The sequence below is a fragment of the Schistocerca cancellata genome, chromosome 2, assembly GCF_023864275.1.
Source record: "Schistocerca cancellata isolate TAMUIC-IGC-003103 chromosome 2, iqSchCanc2.1, whole genome shotgun sequence".
Lineage (NCBI taxonomy): Eukaryota > Metazoa > Arthropoda > Insecta > Orthoptera > Acrididae > Schistocerca > Schistocerca cancellata.
This window is the reverse complement of record NC_064627.1, coordinates 729,163,942-729,187,922: the sequence shown is the minus strand read 5'-3', so window position 1 is coordinate 729,187,922 and position 23,981 is coordinate 729,163,942. Positions and strand designations below refer to the sequence as shown.

The window sequence follows — 23,981 nt, the reverse complement described above, 5'->3', positions numbered from 1 at the left end:
CTTGGGGTCAGATACATCACATGATCACACTGACAGAACCACAGGCACATAGACACAGGCAACAGAGCATGCACAATGTCGGCACTAGTACAGTGTATATCCACCTTTCGCAGCAATGCAGGCTGCTATTCTCCCATGGAGACGATCGTAGAGATGCTGGATGTAGTCCTGTGGAACGGCTTGCCATGCCATTTCCACCTGGCGCCTCAGTTGGACCAGCGTTCGTGCTGGACGTGCAGACCGCGTGAGACGACGCTTCATCCAGTCCCAAACATGCTCAATGGGGGACAGATCCGGAGATCTTGCTGGCCAGGGTAGTTGACTTACACCTTCTAGAGCACGTTGGGTGGCACGGGATACATGCGGACGTGCATTGTCCTGTTGGAACAGCAAGTTCCCTTGCCGGTCTAGGAATGGTAGAACGATGGGTTCGATGACGGTTTGGATGTACCGTGCACTATTCAGTGTCCCCTCGACGATCACCAGTGGTGTACGGCCAGTGTAGGAGATCGCTCCCCACACCATGATGCCGGGTGTTGGCCCTGTGTGCCTCGGTCGTATGCAGTCCTGATTGTGGCGCTCACCTGCACGGCGCCAAACACGCATACGACCATCATTGGCACCAAGGCAGAAGCGACTCTCATCGCTGAAGACGACACGTCTCCATTCGTCCCTCCATTCACGCCTGTCGCGACACCACTGGAGGCGGGCTGCACGATGTTGGGGCGTGAGCGGAAGACGGCCTAACGGTGTGCGGGACCGTAGCCCAGCTCCATGGAGACGGTTGCGAATGGTCGTCGCCGATACCCCAGGAGCAACAGTGTCCCTAATTTGCTGGGAAGTGGCGGTGCGGTCCCCTACGGCACTGCGTAGGATCCTACGGTCTTGGCGTGCATCCGTGCGTCGCTGCGGTCCGGTCCCAGGTCGACGGGAACGTGCGCCTTCCGCCGACCACTGGCGACAACATCGATGTACTGTGGAGACCTCACGCCCCACGTGTTGAGCAATTCGGTGGTACGTCCACCCGGCCTCCCGCATGCCCACTATACGCCCTCGCTCAAAGTCCGTCAACTGCACATACGGTTCACGTCCACGCTGTCGCGGCATGCTACCAGTGTTAAATACTGCGATGGAGCTCCGTATGCCACAGCAAACTGGCTGACACTGACGGCGGCGGTGCACAAATGCTGCGCAGCTAGCGCCATTCGACGACCAACACCGCGGTTCCTGGTGTGTCCGCTGTGCCGTGAGTGTGATCATTGCTTGTACAGCCCTCTCGCAGTGTCCGGAGCAAGTATGGTGGGTCTGACACACCGGTGTCAATGTGTTCTTTTTTCCATTTCCAGGAGTGTAATTCCCGCTTTGTTCTACATGAGATCATTATCCCACTAGTCAGCATCCAGGCTGCCTTTTACTGCCAGTTCCCCTTTTAGAACGTTCTGGTGGAAAGCAACTCTCAAAGAGCATGAGAAATGTGTTAAGGGAAGCATTATATTTGTCATTTATGTTATCGGCACTATAAATATCCTGCCACTCTCGTTCCTCAACGAGGTTTTAAAAAGTCTCTCTATAGTCGTTGCTTTCCTACATAGTTTATAATTGTATGTGACATTTGTTTGATTACAAAAATCTTTTAATGTTAAAATTTGCACATCACGAACTGAAAGGCCATTCACTCTTTTACTAACAGTATGCCCATCTAGTATTGATGAATGAATAAAAATATTTTCTATGGTTGTACTATTGTTCCCCTGCACCCTAGTTGGAGAAAACACAGTCTGCACGAGATCATATGATTTTAAGAGATCTACAACATCCTTTTTCCTGCGCAATCATATTCAAAATTAATATTGAAGTCACCACATATAAATAATTTCTGGTACGTCCTATAAAGTGAATCAAGAACCGTCTCTAGCTTGAACAGAAAAGCTCTGAAGTAGGTGTTAGGGGCTCTATAAACAACAACAGTTAGAAGTTTAGTTTCAGTAAATTCAGCTGCCCCTGAACAATATTCAAATTTCTGTTCAGTGCAGTGCCGCGATACATCTATGGATTTTTTTTACGTACATGGCCACTCCCCCACTCCGCAAGGAAATTCTTGGGAAACATCCAACTAATCCGTATCCTGGTAAAGGAAGCCTCTGAATTGTCAAATTATAAGCAGGTCACTAACTTTATCTCTAATACCTCTTTCATTTTGACGAAAAATGCTAATTTCTTCCATACCTGGATACCTGACCTCCTCTGAAGGTGATTCCTTAGTTAGAGGGACTTCCTTTAAGCAGATATACCTGTCAGCTGACTTCAATCTAAAAAAAGGTGCAGCTGTAACACTAACTATTACAGGAATTTTTCCATGAGTGGAGCCACCACCATCCACTACACCGTCACCTATTAGCTTTGCCAGACTCCTCTTCCCACACCTAGTGAGGTGTAGGCCATGCCTAGTGAAATCCGGTCTATTGATAGTCTCAACTGGCACCACTGCAATGTGACCCATGCTCTCTGCCATCAGTGCCTTCTTCAGACCCATGTTAACATGCCTAACAGCCACATTAAGATGAGACCGATCATGACGCTGAAATAGTTGCACGAAATACACATTAGTGCACAAGTTGGAGTAGCTATCTTTACCAGGTCACGACCTACATCATATTCCCCGTCCCTATCAAGAGTTATTCCCTGCTCCACCTACAATCAAAATTGCAGAGCGCTGTACCGAGCACAAGCGACGTATTAAGAAATGAAACTTTACATGTCGGCCATAGCTGAGTATTGCCTGGAAAACGGGATACAGTTTGAACACACGAGAGTCTTGGCTCTTGCGCCAACGTACGGCGATTCCGTTATGAAAGAGGCGGCTGTCGTTAGAATGGACAGCAACAATTTTAACAGAGACCAGGAGTATATACTCAGCATGGCGTGGGAGCGGACTTTGGATGTCGAAAAGAAGAACGACGATTGCTTGACGCTTGTAGGGAGGCGCGAGCAGCAGTTTCAAACGTGGCGCCGTCCCCTCAAACCACCTGACGTCACTCGGTCCAGCGGAGGGCCGGAGCTGCTATGAGCTGACCGATGGCCCCTTATACAGACATGTCGCCGCGAAAGACTCCGAGGTCACGCAACAGACTAATAGTGGTACAGAGTACCTTCCACCATGCAGAGTGTGTTGGCTTGCAGAATGTATATTTTGATGCAGAATTAGATGTTATCTTAACCAATTTCGATTTGAGCGATGATGTTGCGTTCGCTTTACTTACATCTCTCATAGAATGGATGAATGCGTGGGAGTAGGTATGAGGTTAGGGGCTGCAAATGAAATACATTAAGAACTGAATAAAAATTATCAGCACCATTCGATGAATTGCTACACTTGGGGCATTTGAGAATGAAAAAAGGATGATCGCTGAAAGAAATATCCATGAAAATAAAGATGTGACACATGTAATTCAAATGCACATAAACCTACTATTGAAAAACAGAGAGTTCAACAATGTTTAAAAGAAAGAAACAATGGGAACAATGAGAAGGTATAGATAGATGAATTAATGAACAGGCAAGAAAGGACGAGTATGATGTGTTGTCGACTGTTAGGATTTTTAAATGAAGAAGGTGTCCCGTACATTCTCGCAAACGGCAAGAGGATAGAATAACGATGTGTTCTGTTTGTCTTTTCTTACTATTGAACCGTCGACCTCATAACAGGGTGATGGCAGCAGGAAAGACAACGTCTATTACAAGTATATGATAACATTATAACAATATATTATTATTCTAGTTCTTCGTGAAGCTACCTTCCTCGTTACAGTTGGGATAGTAATATTAGGAATATAAGTGTTTAGAATCATCGCCACATCAACCTCGATTTCTAAGGGTTGGAAATATTATATAATGTAGCAAAAATGTGGAGTAACACGGAATAAACGAACTGCATTCGCTGTGGAAAATCGTTATGTTTACTCCATGGACAGAGATTGCATCAGCTGCAGTGTTTATGTTGTTAATGTGGCCGGTGGTGGTCATGACAGACACCTGAACAAAAGGAGGAAGTCTTACGATCTGCACGTATGTGCAGGACACTCACTGATCCAACGCCACTTAGATTTTCCGAAAAGTTCGCTGCTGCAGTAGAAAATGCCAGGAGAAATGATAACTCTCCAGCTCGGACAGTGCGGAAATCAAGGTAACATTCAGATGCACCCTGACAGCTTCTCTTGAGTGTACAAAAATAATCACGACTAAAGCATTTTCTTAATTACGTTAAATAGTTATCATAACATACTATCATTTACAGTATATGCAGTGTGGCAACAGAATTAGGTACGAATTGTATCTCTCGTTTTCTGTAAATATTTGAGATCCATTTTTACACTGAAAAGAGAAAATTAAAGTGACAGAGTTTACTTATGTTTATTGAAGAAGTTATTTTGTAACACAGATGAACAGTTTCATTTCAGACTGGTTCCTATATCGCAGATGTTATTGTAAAGCTTGGTGATAATGTCCGTTAATGAGATAGAGCAGAAACATGTAGCAAACATCATTCATCGGTAGTATGATCTCTCTCACTTACATTCTTTCCAGTGAAGTGGAATGGTGAAAGCAAAGTCTTAACTGCTGTCTAAACCACCTACTTGCGACTCAGTGAAGCAAATATCTATCTCAGTTCGCGTCGTAAATCAAATGCTATTACCGACGCAAAATTCGAAGGCAGTATATAGTGCTGCGGGGAGGGGGAGAAGTGAGTGCTTGTATGCAGATGAAGAGAGTTAGTAGGTTCTTTTTGCTTACACATTCGTCTCAAAATGTAGTGCTGACGAGAACTGTAGGTGTGTAATGAGCCTTCGGTAGAACTGCATCGAGCAAGTGCAGCCCCTATCTCACGAATCTCATGGTCAGTGAAACATGTTGGCTTCATCACGTGTGCTGACATTCTTTTGCTGAAATACTTTTCGTATATACGACCATAGACAACATAAAATTTATTAAAATGCGAAGTTTCTTTCTTTGCAATGTCATTGATAAACCCGAGTATTTTTACCGTATTAGTATTGATGGTGATTCTGCTGTAGTATCTAACTTTTATGACTAATGTACATTCAGTTTCAGTGTAATTTCGGTATTCTTCTGCCTAGATGTACGTTATTGAAAGAAAGTATCCGAGTCACTGTGTTTACTGCAAAGTAAGTGTTTAACAATGTAAATAGCTTCCGATTACTTCAAGGGAGCGTTAACGTTTTTCTCCTCAGGATGAGACTTTAATGGAGACTGTCGCTGAAACGAGGTGTTATCTGCTGGCAAGATAAAAGTTATGTCTTTTATGATGTTCCATACCGTTTCATCGTCTTCATGTGCACCAATATGCAGCAAGTTGCTACACTCCCTCTGTAGTCATGTGCATTTCTACTTCCCGTGGAGGTCAATTACAAGTTATGAAACCCGATTCACAGGTTCCAGAGATAGCGGGAAATGATTTGATTAATTCTGTGAGCAGGGATTGAGGATAATGCTTGTTCAAATGACTCTGGTAAGCGGCAGATAGTGATGAGCTATGGAAAGGACAGGATATCACGCAAACGGTGAGATCTTTCCAATTTTCGTGTACTGACGGCTTCAGTAACTAAGTGACACCGCTAGTAGGAGAGGCTGATTTTATATTTGCGTAAATATCGAAATAAAAGAAGGTGAGAGGGTCTGTTCTTTCAAAAAGCTCCCAAAAAGCATCATTTAACGACCTCTATTCATGGATGGATCATTACCGACTGTCTATACGTGAGACATTGCGGAGAGGTTAGACACAGAATTTTATGGTATAGTGTGGCGATCGGGGGTTCCCTTCCCGGCGAAATTCTCGTGATGAATTTAAAACACTTGAGGCTCATCGCCTTCATACACGCCGTATTATTTTTACGTGAAATAGCCGATGGCATCACCCTTCCGGACCTGAAGCAAAGCCAGACCGCAGTTGGTGTGAGGTCCACAGTGCAAGCGAAACTCAGCGTAGCTTCGTTGAATGTGATGGTGTCTGCAACACCACTTTTGTGTCAGCACACACAGTTTTCGTGTCCTTTCTTTCTGCTCTACGGATGCATTGCGATCATTCTTTAAGTTTGGATCCCAAAGTACTGGAAACTTTATCTTTAAGCCGTGTAGAGTAGCTATAGCCACTCAGGACTCTTTTGATACATTAAGACAATAGGTGTCATCATTGAACCTTGACAGAAACATTAAGCCACTTGCATATTTATTTATATTCGACCATGTTGCATGGAATTGGTTCAGATTTGCGACGGTATTACGGAATTTGTAAAACATACTTTTTCAGTATCAGTCATGTTTATTTTCTGATCTTAATGGCACGACGCGTTTCAGCAGCTTGCTGCAGTCATCGGTTGCTTAAGTATTGTTTCACATATAGATTCCCATAAAGAGCGAAAAGACATTTTGTTGAGTGTATTAGTGAGACTATGTTTCGAAATATTGTTGTCTGAACGTAAAGGTTGTTGTTGTTGTTGTCTTCATTCCAGAGACTGGTTTCATGCAGCTCTCCATGCTACTCTATCCTGTGCAAGGTTCTTCATCACCCAGTACCTACTACAACCAACCTCCTTTTGAATCTGATAAGTGTATTCATCTCTTGATCTCCTCCTACGATTTTTACCGTCCACGCTGCCCTCCAATACAAAATTGGTGATCCCTTGATGCCTCAGAATATGTCCTATCAACCGATCTCTTCTTCTAGTCAAGTTGTGCCACAAATTTCTCTTCTCCCCAATTCTATTCAATACCTCCTCTAATCTTCAGCAGTCTTCTGTAGCACCATATTTCGAAAGCTTCTATTCTCTTCTTGTCTAAACTATTTATCGTCCACGTTTCAGTTCCATACATGGATACTCTCCATACAAATACTTTCAGAAACGACCTCCTGACACTGAAATCTATACTTGATATTAACAAATTTTTTCTTCATCAAAAACGCTTTCCTTACCATTGCCAATCTACATTTTACATCCTCTCTACTTCGACTATCATCAGTCCCCAAATAGCAAAACTCATTTACATCTTTAAGTGTCTCATTTCCTAATCTAATTCCCTCAGCATCACCCGATTTAATTCGACCACATTCCATTATCCTAGTTTTGCTTTTGTTGATGTTCATTTTATATCCTCCTTTCAAGACACTGTCCATTCCGTTCAACTGCTCTTCCAGGTCCTTTGCTGTGTCTGAGAGAATTGCAATGTCATCGGAGAACCTCAAAGTTTTTATTTCTTCTCCATGGATTTTAATACCTACTCCGAATTTTTCTTTTGTTTCCTTTACTGCTTGCTCAGTATACAGACTGAATAACATCGGGGATAGGCTACAATCCTGTCTCACTCCCTTCCCAACCACTGCTTCCCTTTCATGCCCCTCGACTCTTATAACTGCCATCTGGTTTCTGTACAAATTGTAAATAGCCTTTCGCTCCCTGTATTTTACCCCTGCCACCTTCAGAATTTGAAAGAAAGTATCCAGTCAACATTATCAAAAGCTCTCTCTAAGTCTACAAATGCGAAACGTAGGTTTGCCTTTCCTTAATCTATTTTCTAAGATAAGTCGTAGGGTCAGTATTGCCTCACGTGTTCCAACATTTCTACGGAATCCAAACTGATCATCCCCGAGGTCGGCTTCTACCAATTTTTGCATTCGTGTGTAAAGAATTGGTGTTAGTATTTTGCAGCCGTGGCTTATTAAACTGATAGTTCGGTAATTTTCTTTCTCCTGACAACTAAGTCCTTCTGAGTAGCCCCCGCCCGAAGATCCGAATGGGGAACTATTTTATCTCCGGAATATATTTACCCAAGAGGCCGCCATCATAATTTAACCATACAGTAAAGCTGCATACCCTCGGGAAAAATTACGGCTGTAGTTTCCCCTTGCTTTCAGCGGTTCGCAGTACCAGCACAGCAAGGACGTTTTGGTTAGTGTTACAAGGCCAGATCAGTCAATCATCCAGACTGTTGCTCCTGCAACTACTGAAGAGGCTGCTGCTCCTCTTCAGGAACCACACGTTACTCTGGCCTCTCAACATGTACCCCTCCGCTGTAGTTGCACCTACGTTACGGCTATCTGTATTACTGAGGTACACAAGCCTCCCCACCAACGGCAAGGTCCATTGTTCTAGGAGGGTGGAGGGGGGGATGTAAAGGTTAAAGTATGTTAATATGCAACAGTCTGCGTTGTTTATTTAAATAATCTCAAGAATATTTAAATATACAACACACAATATGGTTCACACTAAGATAAATTAATATTTCTGAATAGGGGCAGCTATTTCGAAACAAAGCCTCAATGGTACACGGAGAAAAAAAAAAGTTTTTTCGGCACTTCCTAGGGATCTGTAATTAACAACTCAACTGTGATTCTTGAGTTTCTCCCGGCGTATTTGATAATCAAAATATCCACGGGTGTACTGCCGGTCTACAGTGTCAACGGGCACAATATTTCGGCGATCATACATGTCGCCATCATCAGGTGAACTGACAGACTGAGCTCCTGTGAACGTGCCGGTACGGAGATCCGTACGCTATGGCTGCTCAGGGGGAACTGGGTTCGGTCGCGGCGGCGGCCGATTTAAATACCCTCCGCCCGCGGCGCGCTCCTTCCGCCGTCCGCGCCCCACGCCACGGTCGCGCGGTGTAACAGATTGCGACGGCGTCTGAGATGACGTCGGTGTGATGGCTCTGTCCGCCGTGGTCGTCACAACCATACGTTTGCTCGATTTACTCTTGATTAACCCAATCGCTGGTTCCCAAGCCTGGCTAAGATTATAGCCACAGTCACGGTTTATGAGGTCTTCATTGGTGCGAATTTCGATGGCCTCTCTAACAACACTGACCCAGTATCTCGACGTCTGTACCAGAATTCTCGTGCGTTCATACTCCATAGCGTGATTTTCCGACAAACAATGTTCAGCGACCGCCGACTTACTCGGATACATCAGTCGAGTGGGCCTCTGGTGTTCACGGCATCGATCCTCAACGGTACGCATCGTGTGACCAATATACGAGTTGCCACATTGACACGGAATCAGGTACACGTCAGCGTTCCTGAAACCGTGGTCATCTTTGGCGCTCCCCACCAGTGCACGAGTTTTATTCGGAGGACAAAACACAGTTCCGACCCGGTGTTTCTTCAAAATGCGGGCGATTTTCCCCGAGAGTGCTCGTGTATATGGAATAAACGCAGTGCCTACCTCTTCCCTCGTGATTTCATCCATCTCCACAGGTTGTGCTGTAGTGGTTGGGCGGAGAGCACGTTGAATCTGTCACTCTGATTACCCATTTTTTCGAAATACAGTTCTCAGATGTTCCAATTCCTGGGGTAGACTCTCTGCGTCAGAGATAGTGCGCGCCCTATGTACTAGAGTTTTAAGTACCCCATTCCTCTGTGAAGGGTGGTGGCAGCTGTCTGCGTGCAAATACAGATCAGTGTGCGTTGTCTTCCGATACACCACATGACCTAGGGTGCCGTGAGGCCTTCTCTTGACCAAGACGTCAAGGAAAGGTAATTTACCCTCCGTTTCAGTCTCCATAGTGAATTTGATGTTGGGGTGTATGGAGTTTAGATGTGTAAGGAACTCAAACTACATTTGCAATTGGCTAGTAATTTCACTTCTTTTTCCTGGGATTGGATTGATGGTGTCACCTGGGTTGCAGCTCATTCCGCCCATAGGAAGACAACGGGACGTCAAACAGCTAAGTTCTCATGTCTCCTTGACAAACCATCTCTGCAGGTTGCGTGCAAGACTGTCATCAATTTGAGTGGCACGGTGTTGAGTAATGATGCGGTCTCGGTTTTGCAGAAAGGTCTCAACTTCGCTCCCACCCCCAAGTTCACTCCGGTTTCAGAAATTGTTAGTGCTGTTGAACAGGTTGCAGCTCGACTTCCTCCTGAATCAGCTGAGGAAATACGTCGAGAAACTTGTCGTGCGTTGACGAAATCCAAGCCGATGAAGTCAAATATCACCAGTAAAGAGAGGACGGCCATTCGTGATCTGAGGGAGCGCTCTGAAATTGTTGTCTTACCGGCTGATAAAGGCAATACTACAGTTGTTGTCTCCCATAAGGACTACACTAAGGACTAAGATGCAGAGCCTGCTAAACGAGGATTCCTACCGGAAGATCAGCGTTGACCCTACAAAGAAGGTGGAGAACAAGACGAGGTCGCTTCTCAAGGATGCAGATTTACCGGAGGGTGACGCTAAGAAATTGTTACCCCAAGGTCCGGTACCGCCTAGACTACTTTATGGGCTCCCGAAGGTTCACAAAGAGGGGGTACCATTACGCCCCATTGTCAGCAACATCAGGGCACCTACATGTTTGTTTGTCAAATACCTGACGGGAATATTAAGTACTTATGTGGGTAAATGCCCTCATCACATCGGTAATTCCCTGGATTTTGTTAAACGCCTTGTTAGCTTCAGGTTGGATGAGTCAGATATCATGGTGAGTTTTGACGTCGTTTCCTTGTTTACGAGGGTACCCCTGCGAGAGTCACTAGAATTGATTACTCAAAAGTTTGACGAGAAAACCACTGAACTTTTTAGGCATGTCTTGACTTCCACGTATTTTCTTTTCAATGGAGAATACTACGAACAAACGGAGGGAGTCGCCATGGGTAGTCCACTCTCACCGGTGGTAGCGAATTTGTACATGGAGAACTTCGAATAGGAAGCCCTGTTGTCATTCGAATGGAAACCTACTTGCTTTTTCCGTTACGTGGACGCCACGTTCGTCATCTGGCCACATGGTATGGATAAACACCTTGACTTCCTTACACATCTAAACTCCATACACCCAAACATCAAATTCACTATGGAGACTGAAACGGAGGGTAAATTACCTCTCCTTGACGTCTTGGTCAAGAGAAGGCCTCACGGCACCCTAGGTCATGGGGTGTATCGGAAGACAACGCACACTGATCTGTATTTGCACGCAGACAGCTGCCACCATCCTTCACAGAGGAATGGGATACTTAAAACTCTAGTATATAGGGCGCGCACTATCTCTGACGCAGAGAGTCTACCCCAGGAATTGGAACATCTGAGAACTGTATTTCGAAAAAATGGGTACTCATAGTGGCTGATTTAACGTGCTCTCCGCCCAACCACTACAGCACAACCTGTGGAGATGGATGAAATCACGAGGGAAGAGGTAGGCACTGCGTTTATTCCATATACACGAGCACTCTTGTGGAAAATCGCCAGCATTTTGAAGAAACACCGGGTCGGAACTGAGTTTTGTCCTCCGAATAAAACTCGTGCACTGGTGGGGAGCGCCAAAGATGACCTCGGTTTGAGGAAGGCCGACGTGTACCAGATTCCGTGCCAATGTGGCAAGTCGTATATTGGTCACACGATGCGTACCGTCGAGGATCGATGCCGTGAACACCAGAGGCACACTCGACTAATGTATCCGAGTAAGTCGGCGGTCGCTGAACATTGTTTGTCGGGAAATCACGCTATGGAGTACGAACGCACGAGGATTCTAGTACAGACGTCGAGATACTGGGACAGCGTTGTTAGAGAGGCCATCGAAATTCGCACCAATGACGACCTCATAAACCGTGACTGTGGCTATAATCTTAGCCAGGCTTGGGAACCAGCGACTGGGTTAATCAAGAGTAAATCAAGCAAACGTATGGTTGTGACGACCACGGCGGACAGAGCCATCACACCGACGTCATCTCAGACGCCGTCGCAATCTGTTACACCGCGCGACCGTGTCGCGGGGCGCGGACGGCGGAGGGAGTGCGCCACTGGCGGAGGGTATTTAAATCGGCCGCCGCCGCGACCGAACCCAGGACGGACGACACGCAGTCGCTGAGATGTGCAGCCGCGAGAAGGACGTGCCTGCGCTTGCTAGCGACGTGAAGGGTGTGGCGGATCACCGTTCGGCCGCGCTTGCGCCGTCGGCGGCCCCATCTGGCCCCCCACTTACGACGACCAGTGCTATGGCTATGGATTTGATGGACACCGTTACGGAAACCTTGGAGACAGCGCTGTCTGCTGCGCTCCCCGATTCTGATGATGAGAGCTCCACCGCCCCTCATCCACGCGGACGAAGCGGGAGAAAGGAGAGGAGGGCCACAGCCGCGACGTCCGCAGTTCGCAGCTCGCCGATCGAGAAGAGGGCCAAGCAAGATTTCGCCCCTGACGCCGACGGCTTCATCCCGGCCCGGCGGACTGCAAGACGCATGCAGTCATCGTCGACGCTTCCAACTGCCGTCGCCAACTCATTCGACGCCCTCGCTGACGCGCCGGAACAGCTGCCGCGCGACCCTGCGCAGAAGAAAGACTCCCACCTTCCGCCGGTGGTCCTCCAGTTTCGGCCGCCCTATGGGGAACTGCAAAAGTTGTTGCGCAGCTGGACGACGACCGTGTACACCGTGAAGCCTGCCGGGCGTAACCTGTACAGGGTCACACTCCGCACTCTGACGATTAACGCCGGGTCACTCAGGAGGCGTCTGAGCGTGGTATACCGTTATATACTCACGCTTCCGCACCTGACAAGGTCTTGAAGATTGTAATCCGCGACCTCCCGTTCAACATGCAAGCCGATCACCTGCATCCTGAACTCGCTGACCTGGGCTTCTACATTCGGGCAGTCGTGAAGATGAAGTCGCCTAAATGACGCGATGATATGCCGCTCTTCCTGGTCGTCTGCTCCGACACCGTGGAGAACCGCGAACTCTACCAATTGACGCGGGTCGCCGACGTTCCGGTTCGGACCGAAGATCTTCGCTCCCGGAGAGGCCCGGTGCAGTGCTTTCGCTGCCAGGCGATAAATCACGTCGCGCGCCACTGCTCTATGCCGGACAGATGTGTTAAATGCGCCGGCACCCACGCCGGACGTGCGTGCCCCCGTCCGCCCACCGAGAAGCCGACATGTGCACTCTGTGGCGGTGCTCACGTGGCCAGTTACCGTGGGTGTGAGGTGTGGAAGCGTGCCATCGCTCGCCAACGTGGCCAAACAGCAGCGCCACTTCCGAAGAAGCCAGCAACGCGACGGCCCGGCGTCTCTTTCGCGGCGGCAACGTCAGGGGCGCCCTCCGCCGTCCCGACTGCGTCGGCTGCTCCTGCTCCTGCCGCATCCGAGGCCATGCCGACACCTGAGGCTCCTGCGCCTCCACCATAGCTGCTAGTGGCGGAACCGGGTACTGCCTCTCCCGGGACGTCAGCCGGACCGCGCCCCGCCAACCGCCGGCGCGGGGGTCACCGCCCCGTGGGTACCCAGCGCTCAGCACCGTCAGTCGAGCAGTCCCAGGTGGACTCTCACAGCGAAGCAGCCACGCCTCCACAGCGACGGGGCCGCGCCGGCTGCCTCCACCGCTGACCTGGCCGACCTCGTTGCGCAGCTCACTGCCCTGGTGACCAGTGCTAAAAAGTTGATCGAAGTCCTGTCGCAGCAACTCACCGCTGCAGTGCCGATGGCCTCTCCGGCCCCGACCGCTGTCAACACTCACCAGCTGCACCGTGGGCAGCGTTAGAGCGCCCACGGTCGTCGCGTGGAATGCCAACGGCGTCCGCACACAAGCTGGCAAACTTCGCCAATTTCTTCGAGATGAAGCCGTCGACGTCTGCCTTATCAACGAAACCCACCTGAAGCCTGGGGTCGACGTCAGGGCGGCAAGCTACTCCAGCTATCGCACCGATCGACTGACGGCGGGTGGTGGGACAGCCGTTTACGTCCGCAGTGGAATTCGTCATCACGTGATACAACTTCCACCACTGGCAACGCTGGAGGCTACTGGTGTCGTCGGTCACACCTCGGCGGGCGCCATCACTCTCGTCGCTGCCTATTGACCGCCGTCTCGTCCACTGAACCCTACTGACATCGATGCTCTGCTCTCCTAGAGGGGGCAGGTGTTCGTCGCCGGGGACTTCAATAGTAAACATGTCTCCTGGAACTCCAGGATCACCAATACCGCTGGACGCTGGCTGCTTCGGGTAGCGGAACGTCACCATGCGCTTGTTGTGGGGCCGTACGACCCGACTATCTTCCCTGCCCTTGCCCTCCCGGATATAATCGACATCGCGGTCGTCAAGGGCATCCCTCATCAGATCACCGCCACGACGAGGACGGCACTGTCTTCTGATCATGTCCCAGTGCTTTTTGATATAGACCTAGACGCCCTACAACAGCCCAGGAGAGGCATCTCACTTGTTGGCATCGACTGGGACAGGTTTCAAGCAGCCGTGGCGGACTCACTCGCCGCCGCGCCGCCCCCTGCGGAAGCTGGAGCGGGCGCAGCACTTCTGCACTTCGCGTCACCCACGATCGACGCCGCCAATATAGCAACGCCGCCCCGACCACGCACTCCGCCTGACTACTCCCGACAGCTGCCACCGGACATCCTTGCGGCCATCACTGAGAAGAACCGGGTCTACCGGGAGTGGCAGAGGACAAGAAATGCCGACACCAAGCGCCTCCTCAACAGGATGCGTCGGGACATCCGGGCCGCCATTGACAACCATCGCAATCGGGACTGGAATAACAAGGTCACCACCCTCTGCCTTGACGACGGCACGGCCTGGCGGACGACGAAGCGTTTCCTATGCCGCACGCAACGTATCCCTCCGCTGATGGTCCATGGTCAGGCTGTCTGCGAACCAGCTGCGAAAGCTGATGCCCTCGCCGACGTCTTTGAGGCTGCGTTTACGCCGATAGAAGACCCGACCGACGCTGTCCACGACGACCTGGTTGCTGACCGGCTCCCACGCTACGAAGATGACGTCATTGAAGAGACGACGGCGGAAGAGATGTCGTCCATCCTGCGTGCCCTGAACCCCAGGAAAGCTGCGGGCCCCGATGAAGTTTCCAACGCCCTACTCCAGAAGTTGCCGCCGGTGGCTGTCACTCATCTCGCCGACATCTTCAATGTAATCCTCCGGTCCTGCAGTTTTCCTCAGTCCTGGAAGCATGCAGAGATCGTGGCGATTCCGAAGATGGGGAAGGATCTGCGTCAGCCCGATAACTACAGACCTATTAGTTTACTGCAGGCCGTCTCCAAGGTCTTTGAATGGGTGTACATCAGGCGGCTGCAGCACCACGTTGACGAGGAAGGCCTCCTGCACGAAGAACAGTTCGGCTTCCGCAGGGCCACTCGGCAGTTCACCAACTCTTCCGGATAGTGGAAGATGCGTTCGTCGCCCTCGAGCAGCGCGAGTTCTTCGGCGCGGTGTTTCTGGACGTGTGGCGTGCTTTCGACAGTGTGTGGCACCGCGGCCTCTTATTCAAACTTTTTGACCTTGGGGTCCCGACGTCGCACGTCCGTCTCATCCGTTCCTATCTTGCCGATAGGACCTTCCACGTGCGAGCCGCGCATGGCTTGTCCTCCGTCCGCCGCATCAACGCCGGTGTGCCACAGGGCTCGGTCTTGGGGCCGCTCCTGTACTCGCTGTACACTTCTGATGCGCCTAAGATCGACCGTGTGCGGCTCGCCCTGTACGCGGATGACACGGCTCTATATACGAGGAGCCTCAATGCCACCGTCATGCGCCACCGTCTGCAGCTCGCCGTTGACACCCTGGCAGCCTGGGCAGTCAAGTGGCGTCTACAATGCAATGGGCCAAGACGCAGTTCCTGATCGTCACCAGGCGACTCGTTCCTGCAGGTCTGCAACCGCTCACCGTCGGTGGCAGCCCTGTCCCGTGGCGTCCAACGGCGCATTACCTCGGCGTCACCATCGACCGCCGGCTCACGTGGGTTCCGCACATCCGCGAAGTGAAGAACAAAGTGCGGAACAGGCTCCGCATCCTGTACCCGGTGCTGAACCCCGGCTCCTAACAACCACCGCGGCTGGGCATCACTCTGTACAAGGCGCTGCTCCGCCCTGTACTCCAATACGCCGCCGTCGTCTGGGGGAACGCCGCCGACACGAACGTGAAGAAGCTGGAGACACTGCAGAATCGCATTATTCGGCTGGCCTTAGACCTGCCTTACGATTTCCCCACCACTCATCTTCATGACATCGCGGAAGTACCTCTGCTCCGTGACCTCTTCCAGACGACCGCCCACACCTTTTACGAACGTGCTGGCCGGTCGCACAACGCCCAAATCCGGACGCTGGGCCGCAAACTGCCGCGCAGCGTCACCACCCGCTGGCCACACCTGCTCGCTGCATAGCTAGCACTGCAGAACTGTGCTGAGGAGACACCCAAGAAGACAATCTACATGTGAAGACGCATTACATCGGCATGCATGGGAGGCAAAGCAATAACTGCTGCGAACTCCATCACACATCGGAGGACAAGTTATCTCCGTTCAGATCCACGCGAGACCGAACCCAGTTCCCCCGGAGCAGCCATAGCGTACGGATCTCCGTACCGGCACGTTCACAGGAGCTCAGTCCGTCAGTTCACCTGGTGATGACGACATGTATGATCGCCGAAATATTGTGCCCATTGGACACTGTAGCCCGGCAGTACACCCGAGGATATTTTCATTAACAACTCAACTAATTTAGAAGTAGCAATCAGGCCCTGGTAACAGCAGTTTGCTGCCTAAATGCGTCACACCAATAAAAACTGGAAAATAAAAGTGACTGAAGCTGTAAAACTGTTGTTTCACTACAGGTGCTTATTATTTCAACGAAGACTTCAGCTTGTTTAACAATGTTAGATACTTCACCTGAAAGTATTATAAGACTTATGTAACTATTCCGATTATCACTGAATTAGTAAGTGCAAATGTATGTCATTTAGATGAGTCTGACAATGTATGACACTGCAGCATCTTTGTCGCTATACCCTCTAAGAAGGGGATGGATGGAAAAGTTAACTGCTTTCCCGAAATCATTCGTACTAACGTTCTCTTGCATTTTCAGAACATTCTCCCATTCCTGTCCTCCACTCCCCGATCCAGCGCGGCAAAAACCGCACCATAGCCTTTTTGTGTATTAGATCTGGATGTTCTTACCAGGATAGAAACGAAAATTTAGATCTTTCAAGTATAGTTGATGCAGCTAACGCGTAGAAAATGTATTATACACTAATATTGAGAAAGAAAAAAAAAACAGAACACCTTGAACGACTAGAGACAGGATGTTTTTATTCACAGGAAATGCACAATAGTATGTTCTGCAGAAATGATTAACATTTGAACCATATCGGCCCGCGGGCTCAAGACCAACATCGATATCGCGGCTCAACACCACCTACCGGTAAAATATACCTGAGGCTCTCGTTGTCGCTTCAACCGAAGGCAATGAATGGATCAGCGTGACTTGAGCAGACATGGATGCGCGAACCGTATTGTCAAATCAGTGAGTTTGAAAGACGGAGCGTTATTGGTACGCAAGAATGTGATGCATCCACTCGAGAAATTGCTGCTGGTGTGGGACGAAGTGTTTCGGCAGTGCATCGGATGTGTGCAGAATGGTTCACGGAAGGCCACAGAAAACGACGAGATGGGTCACGTCGCACCATCCAGACCACCCCCAGGAAGACAGATCTGCGTCCCCTCGGCTCTGGCGCAACAGTGAAACACTTCGTACACTTTCAGGGGTGACAGTCCGTCGCAATTTTTACGGCGTGGAAAACGGCCGTGTAGTCCGCTTTTCCGCCTACCTTTGACGAATGTGCAGAAATATGCTAGGCGGCAGTTTTGTATGGGACGGCGCCACTGGGGAGAGGAATGGCATAAGCTAGTGTTTTCGGAGGAATCCAGGTACTGTTTGTTTGAAAAATATGGCTGCATTTTGGTTCGTCGCAGACAGGGGTACCGGTATCACAGAGACTGCATTCGCACAAGGCCTTATGGTGTCTGGTGCTATTGGGTACAACCACAAATCACAGTTGGTGCGTGTCAAGGGCACTGTGACCTGTGTGACCTACGTGAATGGCATCCTGCGCAACCTTTCTGCGCAACATCCCAGACGCCATTTTTCAGCAAGACAATGCACAGCCACATGTTGCTACCTGAACACGTGCCTTCTTGGTGTCACAGAATGTCAACCTTTCTCCCTGGCCTGCCAGATCACGAGACTTGTCGCCAACCGAAAATATGTGGTATATGGTGAAACGGCGGGTGCAGCGCTGTGTGCCAATGCCAACCACCACAGATGAATTTTGGAAACAGGTGAATGCAGCGTCGACGGCTACACCACAGGACGCCACTCGCGCGTTATACGCGTCGATGCCATCTCACAAGGAACAAGTTACCAGATCCCACGGCTGACCCTTCGCCTACTAGGCAACAGAACATATGCTGTACCGACGTGAATGCGATGCTAATCTTTTCTGCAGAACGTACTAATGTAATGTACATGTCCTGTGAATATGAACGTCCTGTCTATAGTCGTTCAACGTGTTCTGTTTTTTCTGAACATGAATGTATATACATTTAGTCTTCTTTCGTTTATTTCTTCTGTATAAATTAACACAGCTATTGCTAACATGGCTTATATATACAGTACTTATATTAATGATTGTGATTTAATTCTTTGCGAATTCTTTCAGTTGGTTTCGAGTTCTGGAAACGTTTATGTGCAGAACATGCTATTGGACCTGACGGTGTTCTCGAGTCGTTTGCCATGGATGGAACTGATCGGAAGGATGTATTCTTTTATCAGGTTAGCTTTGAGACTCAAGATACTCAAGAGAAGTAACTCTTTGACATACGCAAGTACGTAATTAACGACTTGTTGTAGCCATTGTCTACCTTTTCGTTCAGGCCGACGACGAGCATTATATTCCACGAGCAATTCTCATGGACCTCGAGCCCCGTGTCATCCACGGCATTATGACTTCCAAGTACAACAAGGTAATAGTCGAAAGCGATGCAACGGAACTATAAGTTTTACGAGAAGAGTAAACGTAGCAAATATTTTGAGTAACATCGCTCTCTTCACATTTCATTAAGAATTATTTTAATGGGTGAAAAAAGGAAATTTTTGATTTATTTGTAATATAATCCGGGTTATGAAGATTTTTTAACTGTTCTTCTATGAATCCTTTGTTGGTAAGATGAAACATCTATGCTTCAAGGTAAACTTAATTAAATTGTAAGAAAATGAGCAGTAGTACAAGTATTTGAGAACTGCTGAAGGCCAGCAACCTTTTACCTGTGAGGTATAATTAAAGACATAGCAGTACATGTCTCGACGTAATATATCCAACAGAGAATTCAGTCTCCACGACTTATCTTATAAGTGATAATCAGGTTTCCTCTAATAACGTTTCCGGCAGAAATAATTACTTCGAAGTTTATTTTGTTTTGAAATACCAAGAGTATTGAGCATAATAGTGAGTACAGAAAGAACAATTCGTTACTCTGCGAGCACCATCCAAGTCTTATCCAACAACGGCAGTTACATACCGTCCCTAACTGTGAAATTGTACTTCTTGTGTACTCTGTCCAACCTCAACTCAACCGTTCTTTTAAAATAAAACTATAAAGCAGAGTAACTAGATTAACAAGAGAATACTTCTCTTTGAAAGAAACTCACTAAAAAAATCAGTAATAATAAATAGAAAATAACTTGAGAGGAAGAGAAATTAAAGGTAATTGCCAAATATGTTGAGGAAGCGACAGTCTAGATTAGCGGTCGTCAAACTGCGGCCCGCGAACCGCATGCGGTCCGGGTCAAGTATTTCCGATGCCCGCTGTTAAGTCTTATTTTATGATAATGCAGGTATGCACCTAGCAACTAACAGTCGATCTCCAAATCGCCAATTGAAGTTAAGAGCTTCTTGAGAGAGTAGTTTTCCCCGTTAGTAACAACCAAATAAATTTACAAGTATATCTTAAGGCGGTGGTGAAATTGGCCGTGGGATAAGTAAGCTGATCGCTTGCCTACCTTGAAATGTAAAGTAGCATGGCCAATGGGGGCTTTGAGGATAAGAGGGGGGGGGGTTATTGTTTACGTGCTCTTTATACCTCCAAATCACCTACAATTTAATTGTATAGTATTCTTGCCATAGCAGAGTACTGGTGGAGTGGACATGGGTTTGTTTGAAGTTAGGCGGTAGTTTGAGGTATTCTGGTGAACACTCGCCAGACGACACGCAGACAGTGAAATCAGACGGCTTTAAGAGTAAAGACAGTTCGACTGTCAAAATTTTATCAGTTAACTATCGAAGTATTCGTAACTAAGTTCCCACTTTACTGACCTCCAGGAAATTTCTCGTGCTCAGACTATTCTTGGAACCGACAGCAGGCTGAAACCCGAAGTAGAGAGCTCTGAGATACTTAGTGATTCGTTGAACGTACATCGAGAAGACAGATTAGACGCTATAGGAGGTGGAGTGGTCGTTATCTCTATTGAGGTCATGTTCGAGCGTGACAGTCACAATATCTCAATGCCTATAACAGGTCTAGGTGCAATAAAGATAATTTTTTTATGTTTTTATCGGCCACCCGATTTCGCTGTGATAGTTTTAGGGTAACTTACAGAAAGTCTACGGTTGGTAGCGTGGAAATACCCAGATCATGACCGGCCGAAGTGGCCGAGTGGTTCTAAGCGCTTCAGTCTGGAACCCCGCGACCGCTACGGTCCCAGGTTCGAACCCTGCCTCGGGCATGGATGTGTGTGATGTCCTTAGGTTAGTTAGGTTTAAGTAGTTCTAAGTTCTAGGGGACTGTTAAGTCCCATAGTGCTCAGAGCCATTTTGGACCCAGATCATGAGATATTAATTGGAGGTGACTTTAACCTAACGAGTATAGTAGGGGACGTCTTTGGAGTCATTACAGTTGTACAGATAGACAGTCTTGCGAAGTACTGTTGAACGCGTTTTCCGAAACCTCTCTTGAGCAGCTAGTTAGGCAGCCCACACATATTGGAAATACACTTCTGAAAATTGAAATAAGAACACCGTGAATTCATTGTCCCAGGAAGGGGAAACTTTATTGACACATTCCTGGGGTCAGATACATCACATGATCACACTGACAGAACCACAGGCACATAGACACAGGCAACAGAGCATGCACAATGTCGGCACTAGTACAGTGTATATCCACCTTTCGCAGCAATGCAGGCTGCTATTCTCCCATGGAGACGATCGTAGAGATGCTGGATGTAGTCCTGTGGAACGGCTTGCCATGCCATTTCCACCTGGCGCCTCAGTTGGACCAGCGTTCGTGCTGGACGTGCAGACCGCGTGAGACGACGCTTCATCCAGTCCCAAACATGCTCAATGGGGGACAGATCCGGAGATCTTGCTGGCCAGGGTAGTTGACTTACACCTTCTAGAGCACGTTGGGTGGCACGGGATACATGCGGACGTGCATTGTCCTGTTGGAACAGCAAGTTCCCTTGCCGGCCTAGGAATGGTAGAACGATGGGTTCGATGACGGTTTGGATGTACCGTGCACTATTCAGTGTCCCCTCGACGATCACCAGTGGTGTACGGCCAGTGTAGGAGATCGCTCCCCACACCATGATGCCGGGTTTTGGCCCTGTGTGCCTCGGTCGTATGCAGTCCTGATTGTGGCGCTCACCTGCACGGCGCCAAACACGCATACGACCATCATTGGCACCAAGGCAGAAGCGACTCTCATCGCTGAAGACGACACGTCTCCATTCGTCCCTCCATTCACGCCTGTCGCGACACCACTGGAGGCGGGCTGCACGATGTTGGGGCGTGAGCGGAAGACGGCCTAACGGTGTGCGGGACCGTAGCCCAGCTCCATGGAGACGGTTGCGAATGGTCCTCGCCGATACCCCAGGAGCAACAGTGTCCCTAATTTGCTGGGAAGTGGCGGTGCGGTCCCCTACGGCACTGCGTAGGATCCTACGGTATTGGCGTGCATCCGTGCGTCGCTGGGGTCCGGTCCCAGGTCGACGGGCACGTGCACCTTCCGCCGACCACTGGCGACAACATCGATGTACTGTGGAGACCTCACGCCCCACGTGTTGAGCAATTCGGCGGTACGTCCACCCGGCCTCCCGCATGCCCACTATACGCCCTCGCTCAAAGTCCGTCAACTGCACATACGGTTCACGTCCACGCTGTCGCGGCATGCTACCAGTGTTAAAGACTGCTATGGAGCTCCGTATGCCACGGCAAACTGGCTGACACTGACGGCGGCGGTGCACAAATGCTGCGCAACTAGCGCCATTCGACGGCCAACACCGCGGTTCCTGGTGTGTCCGCTGTGCCGTGCGTGTGATCATTGCTTGTACAGCCCTCTCGCAGTGTCCGGAGCAAGTATGGTGGGTCTGACACACCGGTGTCAATGTGTTCTTTTTTCCATTTCCAGGAGTGTATTTTAGACCTTGCAGCTACAGGTTAGGTTAGGTTAGTGGTGTTTAACGTCCCGTCGACGACGAGGTCATTAGAGACGGAGCGCAAGCTCGGGTTAGGGAAGGATGGGGAAGGAAATCGGACGTGCCCTTTCAAAGGAACCATCCCGGCATTTGCCTGAAACGATTTGGGGAAATCACGGAAAACCTAAATCGGGATGGCCGGAGACGGGATTGAACCGTCGTCCTCCCGAATGCGAGTCCAGTGTGCTAACCACTGCGCCACCTCGCTCGGTTTGCAGCTACAAACAGGCCTCACGTTAACCACGGCGTCAGTATAGAGAGAGGGATTAGCGACCATAATGTCAGCAGACGCCTATTGCTGCTAAAGTTAATAGATCAATGAAGATGACTAGGAGAGTATTTGTGTTATAAAGGCAAATAGTTATTTGCATCCCACTTAGACAATGAACTGGCATCATTTATCTCCAGTACTATGGGAGTAGAGGAAATATGGGCATAGTTTAAACGGATTGCAAATCGCGCTTTGAAGTAATAGGTGTCGACTAAGTGTATTAACGACGGAAAAGACCAAATTGCAGGACACCTGGATGACCCATTCTCGTGTACTCCTCGCGTGTTTAGGATCCGCACCAGGTCGAATTAGATGATGATATTTGGTTTGTGAGGCGCTCAACTGCACGGTTATCAGGGCCCATACGAATTCCCAACCTTTGCTCAGCCCTATCTCTCCACTTAGATGAATGAAAATGAAATGATAAGGCAACACAGACACCCAGTCATCTCGAGGCAGGTGAAAATCCCTGACCCCGCCGGCAACCGAACCCGGGACCCCGTTCTCGGGAAGCGAGAACGCAACCGCGAAACCATGAGCTGCGCACGTCGAATTAGAGGAAGACATTGAAGCAGTTCAAGGGCGCCTGCTAGAGTTGTTACCGGTAGGTTCGAATACCATGCGAGTACTGCGGAGATTCTTCGGGAAGTCAAATCGGAATCCCGGAGGGAAGGCGGCGTTTTTTAGAGGAACACCATTGAGAAAATTTGAGGCGGACAGTAGAACTACACTACTACCTCCAAGATATACTACGCTTAAGGACCATGAAGATAAGAGAAAATAGAGCTCATACGGAGGCACATACAGGGTGATTCCGGAAGAGAGCGCAAGAATCAAACAGGACATAGAGAATACTCCACTAAAGAATTTCAAATGGGGAACCTGGGGTCGGAAAAGCCAGCTTAAGGAGATATGGAAATAACCATGTCTACTGCTTTGTCTAGCATTACAGTGTTCCAGCTTATTTATAACTAACGTCCGTACAAGGTTACTAGTGCTGTGCTGTTTATTTACACGTACATTGTTTATTTTCTGCAAGGAAACAAGGACGACGAGCATGATTACCAGGAAGTCATGATGCAGGTTTTGTTTACTTTATTTGTCCATAAGGTGGCTCCGTTGTATCGAATTTACTTTGTCCCATGACAGAACGTGCTGTAAATCAACGCCAGACCCATTCATTACTCAGTGGTATTCATAGAAGTACAGTACAATGCCATGGAGCAATACCGGTACAGAATTTCCTGGTCGCTGGACTAGAAAGGGATGTCGTATTCCATGGCGTGCGAGGTCACCTGACCTGAATCCCCTTGATTACTTCCTATGGTGATATCTAAAGTCACTTGTGTATGAGACCCCGGTGGATAGGGAGATGTAATTAGTTACCAGAATTGT

The 23,981-nt window shown here is 48.8% G+C and overlaps 1 protein-coding gene across 1 annotated transcript in view; it reads left to right on the top strand.

Moving 5' to 3' along the window:
• Positions 1-4,134: 4,134 nt before the first annotated feature.
• The window catches only part of LOC126158154 (tubulin gamma-1 chain-like), a 97,052-nt gene continuing 77,205 nt past the window's right edge, over positions 4,135-23,981 (top strand). The window contains exons 1-3 of the mRNA XM_049916424.1: positions 4,135-4,183; positions 18,504-18,616; positions 18,718-18,807. Of these exons, the coding sequence (XP_049772381.1) occupies positions 4,135-4,183; positions 18,504-18,616; positions 18,718-18,807 (252 nt within the window). The remainder of the gene's footprint in view (positions 4,184-18,503; positions 18,617-18,717; positions 18,808-23,981) is intronic.